Source organism: Melozone crissalis, unplaced genomic scaffold (assembly GCF_028551555.1).
Source record: "Melozone crissalis strain CALT ecotype California unplaced genomic scaffold, PUWL_Pcris_2 ptg000107l_1, whole genome shotgun sequence".
Classification (NCBI taxonomy): domain Eukaryota; kingdom Metazoa; phylum Chordata; class Aves; order Passeriformes; family Passerellidae; genus Melozone; species Melozone crissalis.
The window spans coordinates 4519988-4527512 of NW_026535884.1; the positions used below are offsets into that span (position 1 = coordinate 4519988).

The 7525-nt window shown below is 45.4% G+C and overlaps 1 protein-coding gene across 2 annotated transcripts; it reads left to right on the forward strand.

Moving 5' to 3' along the window:
• The first annotated feature begins 1236 nt into the window (after window positions 1–1236).
• Window positions 1237–5386, forward strand: AURKAIP1 (aurora kinase A interacting protein 1). Of its 2 annotated transcripts, none has more exons than XM_054291996.1 (4): window positions 1237–1250; window positions 1646–1735; window positions 2734–3167; window positions 4588–5386. In XM_054291996.1, the coding sequence occupies exons 2-4, from the start codon at window positions 1684–1686 to the stop codon at window positions 4693–4695; spliced, it is 594 nt and encodes a 197-aa protein (XP_054147971.1). In that variant the 5' UTR covers window positions 1237–1250; window positions 1646–1683; the 3' UTR covers window positions 4696–5386. The 2 variants fall into 2 exon arrangements, with proteins under 2 accessions (XP_054147971.1, XP_054147970.1); XM_054291995.1 differs by lacking the exon at window positions 1237–1250 and adding an exon at window positions 1361–1527 and having other exon boundaries at window positions 1647–1735.
• The last annotated feature ends 2139 nt before the right edge of the window (window positions 5387–7525 follow it).

The window sequence follows — 7525 nt, forward strand, 5'->3', positions numbered from 1 at the left end:
TTACCGAACTGTTTACTTCATTTAATTTCTCCTCCATAGATTTCTCTTTCCTGACAAGGGAATTTTATTCTTAATTTTCAGGAAGAAACTCTAACCCATGTTAACCTTTCCGGGTGGTTGGGTTTGACACAGTGAGGCGTACCTAAACCAGAGACAGACCCTTGTTCTGCTCTAAAATACAACAAGCAGCTGCTGAATAAATCTCTGGCAGACCCTTGTTCTGCTCTGAAATACTCAAAGCAGCTGGTGAATAAATCTCCTGTGCTCTGGCTGAGGTAGGTACAAAAGCAAAAAGCTCTTTGAAGTTTGGGATTGGCTTCGACATCCCTCCCTCATGCCAGCTGATTAGGCCCTTTCATGCTGTGCCAGGATGGTGGGGTCCTGCGCCGAGGCAGGGAGGACAAACAGCAGCCAGGTGAGGGAGAGGACAGGTGTGGCTGTGCCTGGACAGCGGCCACCAGACCTGCCCTGGTACAGATGAGGTGTGGCAGGGGTGGCTGTGTGCCTTCCGTGATCCCTGCAGGGACAGGGACAGCTCACTGGAACAGCATCGCAGGATCCTTCACAGCATCACAGAATCCTTCAGAGAATCACAGAATCATAGAATCCTTTACAGAACCACAGAATCCTTCACAGAATCCTTTACAGCCTCACAGAACCCTTCAGAGAATCACAGCGGGCTGTGGGGGACCATGAAGGGCCATAAAGTCCCGTGAGGGACCCAGATCGGCCCCTTGAGGGACCCTGAGGGACCATGAAGGGCCATAAATCCTGTGAGGGGCCGAGACCCGCATCTTGAGGCACTGTGAGGGACCATGAAGGACCATAAACACCCACGAGGGACCAACACCGGTTCCTCGAGGGACTATGATAAACACCTCTGAGGGACCATGAAGGGCCATAACCGCCCACGAGGGACAGACACCAGTCCCTCACGAGACCCTGAAGGGCCATAACGCCCGTGAGGGACCATGAAGAACCACAAAGTTCCATGAAGGGCCATAAAGTCCCATGAAGAACCACAAAGTCCCATGAAGGGCCATAACCGTCCGTGAAGGACCATGAAGGGCCACAAAGTCCCATGAAGGGCCATAACCGCCCGTGAGGGGCCGACACCGGCGCCTCGCGTGCCCCGGAGGGGCCGTGCGGGGCCGTTCCCCGCGCGCGCCGCCAGGGGGCGCTCCCGCGGCCGGCCGGAAGTTCCGGTGGCGGCGCCGGGGCCGGTGGGTGATGGCGGCGGCGGCGGGGCCGTGAGGGGAGGGCGAGAAGCGCGGCCCGGGGGCTCCGTGCGGACCCGCCCGGGGCGGGGCAGCGCCGGCAGCGCCCGGGGGGGCTGAGGGGAAGGAGGCGGCCCCTCGGGGACCGCCCGTTCTGAGGCCGCGCGGCTGCTCCTGCCGGCCTAGGGACCCTGAAGTTGCCGTGTTTTTAAAGTTGAAACAACCCAAGGTTTATTGATAAATCCCTTCCGCGGCTCGGCTGCCACTGCGGCAGTGCTTGACCCCCACAGCAGAGCCCGACAGATTGAGGGTAAAACTAAGAGGATGTTAAGATTCTCAGCCTGTCTTTTGGTGTTGTGGGGTTAAATAGGGAAGTTTTTTTTAAAGCTGCATGTTTGCATCACTGAATAAATGTTCTTATTTGAACAGTCATTGCTGGCTCTGCCAGTGAACAAAGGGAAACAAAATGTTAATATCACGGCTGAGTTCCCAGTTACTGAAGGCTTCGAGAATTGCAGGTAAATTGGTATTGTGTGGCCAAGATTTCTGTGTGTTTGGATTTATTTTCCTGGGCTAATTGGGCTCCCAGAAGGTTTTTTTTTTCCACCAGGTAGTGCAGGAAGGAGAGGCTGTTGTTGAGTCAGTGGTTGTTAAATGTTTTTATGTCTCTGATTTATTATGTAAGTATGGTGTGGCTTTGGAGAAGATTCCTTAGCAACAGAGAGGTTTGATACAGCCAACACTTCTTTACCATTCCAAATTGATTTTCAGTCAGAAAACACAAGAGTGTTCCCCTTAATGGAATCATGGAAGGGTTTGGGTTGGAAGGGACCTTAAAGGCCGTGGAATTCCAACCCCTTCAGCTCCCAGTGAAGGAGAACCTTAAAGAACATGGAATTCCAGCTCCTGCTGGGCAGGGACGCCTCTCAGTGAAGGAGAACCTTGAAGGACCATGGAATTCCAACTCCTTCAGCTCCCAGTGAAAGAGAACCTTAAAAACCATGGAATTCCAACCCCTTCAGCTCCCAGTGAAGGAGAACCTTAAGGAACATGGAATTCCAGCTCCTGCTAGGCAGGGACACCTCTCAGTGAAGGAGAACCTTGAAGGACCATGGAATTCCAACTCCTTCAGCTCCCAGTGAAGGAGAACCTTAAAGAACATGGAATTCCAAATTTCTGCCATGGGCAGGGACACCTCCCATTGAAGGAGAACTTTAAAGACTATGGAATTCCAACCCCTTCAGAACCTCCACCCTGCTCTGCCTGGATGATTTGTGCAGCTTACTCAGTAAAATATAATACATTTTTAGCATGACGGCATTGTAGTTAAAATTGAAAAATCGAAGGCTTGAAAATCCCTCCTCGCCTTTGTGATCTCAGTACAGCTTCTCTGAGTGTCTCCCTTTATCAGTTTGCTCTGGGCAGCTCTCTCTGTCAGTCTGAGATCTGGGCAGAGCTTTTTCTCTGTAAAATCCTGCAGTTTTTAAGCACAAACCCCCCCTTTTTTCTCCCACAGGCCACCTCCTGCCCAGGTCGGTGTCCTCGTTCCTGTGCTGCCGCTCCCCGTGCGCCCGCTACAGCACCCAGCCCCAGAGCCCCAGCGGGGCCCAGCCCCAGCAGTGGCACACGCTGGACCCCGAGCTGGAGGAGATCCTCATCCCCAGGAAACTCTCCATCAGCCCCTTGGAGAGCTGGCTCACCGTCAGGTACTCCCTCCCCAAGGCTCAGCAAGAAGCCAGCCATGAGCGCCCGGAGCCCCTGGAGTGTCCCCCTGCTGCAGGGACGGGGCAGCTGGAGGAGGGAGAGGGAGCTCAGGGTGAGCAAGTGCAGTGCAGGAACGTGCTCAAGATCCGCAGGAGGAAGATGAACAGGCACAAGTACAAGAAGCTGCTCAAGAGGAGGAAGTTCATCCGCAGGAGGGTAAAGGAGGGGCGCAAGAAGAAGCGGCAGGTGAGCCCTCACATCAGAGCAGCCTCTGGGCAGGTGTTGGGGGGTGGATTTAAGGGGATTTAGGGAAAAATCAGCTTGGATGAACTCAGCTTGTCTTGCTTGACTTTCCCTACAAAACTGAGAAAGCTGGTTTAAGAAAACCAGCTGATACATCACTTTTGAGTTACATCCCTGATTTAAGGATTTTTTTGTCTTGCTCCGTGCATGGACACCAAGAACTCTGTGCAGGTGTTGGGGGGTGGATTTAGGGAAAAATGGGTTCGAATGAACTCAGCGTGTCTTGCTTGACTTTCCCTGCAAAACTGAGAAAGCTGGTTTAAGAAAACCAGCTGATACATCACTTTTGGGTCAAACCCTAAATTTTTTTGTCTTGCTCCTTGCATGGACACTAAAACTGAGATTTGTCCCTCTTGAATGTAGCTTTATTTTATTTATTTAGCCAGGGGAGGGGGAGCTCCCTGATAGAAATGTGCCCTCACATCAAAGCAGCCTCTGTGCAGGTGTTGAGGGAGGAATTTAAGTGGATTTAGGGAAAAATGAGCTTGAATGAACTCAGCGTGTCTTGCTTTACAAAACTGAGGAATAAAATTGAAACAAGGAGTTCTGTGAGTCAGAGAATTTAAGAAAACCATCTCTTGGGTCAAATCCCTGATTTAGGGATTTTTTTTGTCTTGCTCCTTTCATGGAAACTAAGAACTGTAAAACTGAGACTTGTCCCTCTTGAATGTAGCTTTATTTTAAAGTCAAGGTTGACCTGCTTAACTTTCCCTACAAAACTGAGGAATAAAACTGAAAAAAGGAGTTCTGTGAGTCAGGAATTTAAGAAAACCAGCTGATACATCACTTTTGGGTCAAATCCTTGATTTAGGGATTTTTTTTTGTCTTGCTCCTTGCATGGACACTAAAACTGAGACCTGTCCCTCTTGAATGTAGCTTAATTTTAAAACAAGGAGTTCTGTGAGTCATAGAATTGAAGAAAACCAGCTGATACATCACTTTTGGGTCAAATCCCTGATTTAGGGATTTTTTTTTTTGTCTTGCTCCTTGCATGGACACTAAGAACTGTAAAACTGAGCCTTGTCCCCCTTGAATGTAACTTTATGTTCTGCAAAATTATGGGAAGAAGGAGGAGTTGAAATGGACAGTAGCACCTTGACAAGGCTAAATGGAAATGGCTAAAATTTGGTTTTACCTTCTCACTTTTCCTTGCACAGGACTTTAAAAACGATACTGCCAAAATCTCAGTGCATTTTAATGTCTTCTGATGAATTTTCTGCAGTAAAATTCAATATTTTGACATTTAAAACCTTTGTTTCCTTTGTGTGTGTTACACCTATCTGCCCTTGAGACACGTGGGCAGTGGCTGTTACTTCTAAGCTGTTTTACCATTTTTCTTTTCTTTTTTTTTTTCCTATTTTAGATCAAATTTGAGAAAGATTTGGAGCGCATCTGGAAGAAAGCTGGCTTGAAAAGTGCCCCTGCAGGCTGGCAAACCCCCAAGATCTACCTGAGGAGTTCCAAGCGATAAAAAAACCTCACCTGTCACAAATTTTAACCTGCAATTGTAATTAAAAAAATATATTTAAGTATGTTGATGACATGTAACCTTTTTCTGATTGTGGTGGAAATTGTGGGAAGGAGTTTTCCAAGGAGAAACTTTTCCTCCCCAAAGGAGAGGTGTGAGCTCTTTTTGCTGAATTTCTGGGGTCCCTCTTTGGGATGAGGCTGAACCTAAGAAAAATCAGGTGTGGGAGAAGGGGTCAGTGGAAGAATTTCCTGTTGTTTATATGGCACAAACCTTTGGAAAAGTTCTTTTCTAAATTGCATTTTTTTCACAGCCTTACTGCAGAAATGTTGGGGTTTTCCTAAGTGGGAAATTGGATCAGAATTCCATGGAATTGACCTGCAAGGAGCTTTTGGTGTCTCTTATGTGGAGCCTTGGGCATATTGTGAGCATCCTCAAAAGGCACATTTCTCTTTGTGTTCTATTTTGTGCTAATAAAAAATGGTTATTTTTTTGTCTTTGACTGACCCCTGTCATGTAAAACATCCAGATATTGGTCAAAGTAGAAGCTCAGAGCTAATTATTCATTAACCACAAAAACTTTTGTGCCTGAGACAAGCCTGATACAATCAGCTGCTTTTGCATGGTTGAAGAGAGTTGTGAAAGCTGTGAAAAATACAGGTGTTTAAAATAAACCCCGACAAAGGATTTCTTATCTGGGATCTGCTTTGGGTTCTGCTTTTTTGGGGGATTTGAGGCAGTTCTGGGTGGTTTAGTGTGACTTAACTTTTGTATTTTGCCAAAGGGCTGAAGGGGAAAAGAATGAGCTGGGAAATTCCTTGAAAATAATTCAATTTTTTCTGCTGGGAGAGAATAAACTGAAAAGGAGGAAAATAATCTGGAAATCATTGCTACAAGGTGCAGTTTAGGATATCCTCAGCCACAGCTTCTCTGGGCATTTCCACCCCTCACAGGCAGGAATTCCTTCCCAACATCTCAAATCTCTCAAGATTTGTGTTTTCCTTGTGGAAAAACCTCTGTTTTCATCAAGTTTTACACCCCAGGGCTGTGTCAGCTTCCTTCAGTATTTTTGAGCACAAGATGGAATTTAAAATTCACTTTACTGAACATCCAGAGAGGTGGAAAATGCCCCTGATTTTCTGTAGAGGGAGCATGAGTCCAGGATATGCTCACAAAGCTTTATTAGGAGCTTCCTCCAAATAAATATCTGAGTTTTTCCTCTCCAAAATATCTAAATTTGCTCACTTAGCAAAGGTTCATGTGCATGTGTAGCTGTGGTAACAAAATAAAGCTGCAAACAGGAAAGCTTTGATTTAAAATTCCCCAAGTATTGAAAATTTCCATTATTTTGCTGTTCTGTTTTTTTGAGAGGAAATGGTTGAAAACCAGACAAATTCCTGGTGTTCACTACAGAGCTTGGAGATAACTGAGTGGATTTTATGTCACTCACTGGGCTGGAAAGGTCCCTCAAAATTGGAATATAAATTTAATGTCTCTCATTTTTTCCCTAATTCTTGGATTCTATGCAGGCACAGCTCAGCCAAACAGAAGAAATTCAGGAATTTTCTCTCAACAGGTTTGGCTGGAATGAGTTGGCTCTAAAATAGGAAATCAGCTGATCTGGAGGATTGAAAACTAAATTTTGTTTCTCTGAACAAATCCCATTGCAAATCTGGAGGTTGTTGCCCCATTTTGGAAAGCTCAGAGCCCAGCAATGTGGTGGCAAGACAAAAATACAATTTCTATTTAATGTTAACAGGAATTTGGTTGTCCCCTTAACTTGGAGAGCAATGATTCTTACCAGAGTAAGAACTAAATACATTTTTAAGTCTTCTGTAGAAAATGTGGTGTTCAATGACATCAGCATGGATTCTTGAGGTTTTTTACAGGCTTCTGGACATAAAATAAAAGTTATTTCAGCCACAAATAAATCCAGTTGAACTTAAGAAATACATTCCAGCTGAGAATCAGGCCTGATTGTACATGGGAGGGGAAAAATGGGAAATAACTGATTCCTGCAGCTTTTTCCTAAAAACCTGCATCGATTTCCAGTATTTTATATAACTAGAAAATTGCTGGGTGCTCCATGATGAGGTGCTGGAAATGACAGGAGATTTTTAGGATTGAAGCAGGAGATCTGTGATACTGCTGCACACAATGGAGCAACAAAAAGAGAAATAAAGAGAAATAATCTTCCTCTTGTATTGGCTGGTGTTCCTAAAACATGTTTTTTTAGAGCAGGTTTTGGGGGGTTTTTTTTGGTGTGTGTGGTTTATTTCTATTTGGGGTTTTTTGGTTGTTGTTTGTGGGGGTTTTGTTTGCTTTGGGTTTATTTGTTTGTTTGTTTGATTTGGTTTTGGGGTTTTTTGACATCAGAGGGAGAGGACGGGGTGATGCTCACCCTGAGCTGGAGGAAATCCTCATTCCCAGGAAACTCCATCCTTTTGCTGCTGGAGGATTTCTCTGCAAAAACAAAAAAAAGGTTTGTTCTGATATTTTTATTGTGAGAATTGTTCTTTCTTCTACTAATAGGCTCCAGCCTCAAAATTTGGAATAAATCAGCTAATACCAGGAGATGTTTATAACATTTGGTGTACAAAACACCTTTCAGGGCATTAGTAGGACCTGAGCACCATTAATAATTAATAAATTTAATACTTCTCAGCAGGAACAGTGGGTACCTTTACTGTGCCCTGTTAAATGGGGCACTTTGATGTAAAAAACCAAAATATTGGTGTACGTTGGCTGCAGGAGCTGTGACTTGCTCCTCCTCGAATCCTGGATCCTTCCTGCTCCAAAAATTCCAAATTTAACAAACCAGGCTTGTTCCCAC

Excerpts from the sequence above, each read along its gene's own strand:
- AURKAIP1 (XM_054291996.1), top strand. The coding sequence starts at position 1,684 with ATGTTAATATCACGGCTGAGTTCCCAGTTACTGAAGGCTTCGAGAATT. Across the intron at positions 1,736-2,733 it reads GAAGGCTTCGAGAATTGCAG|GCCACCTCCTGCCCAGGTCG; the intron begins GTAAATTGGTAT and ends TTTCTCCCACAG. Across the intron at positions 3,168-4,587 it reads GGCGCAAGAAGAAGCGGCAG|ATCAAATTTGAGAAAGATTT; the intron begins GTGAGCCCTCAC and ends TTCCTATTTTAG.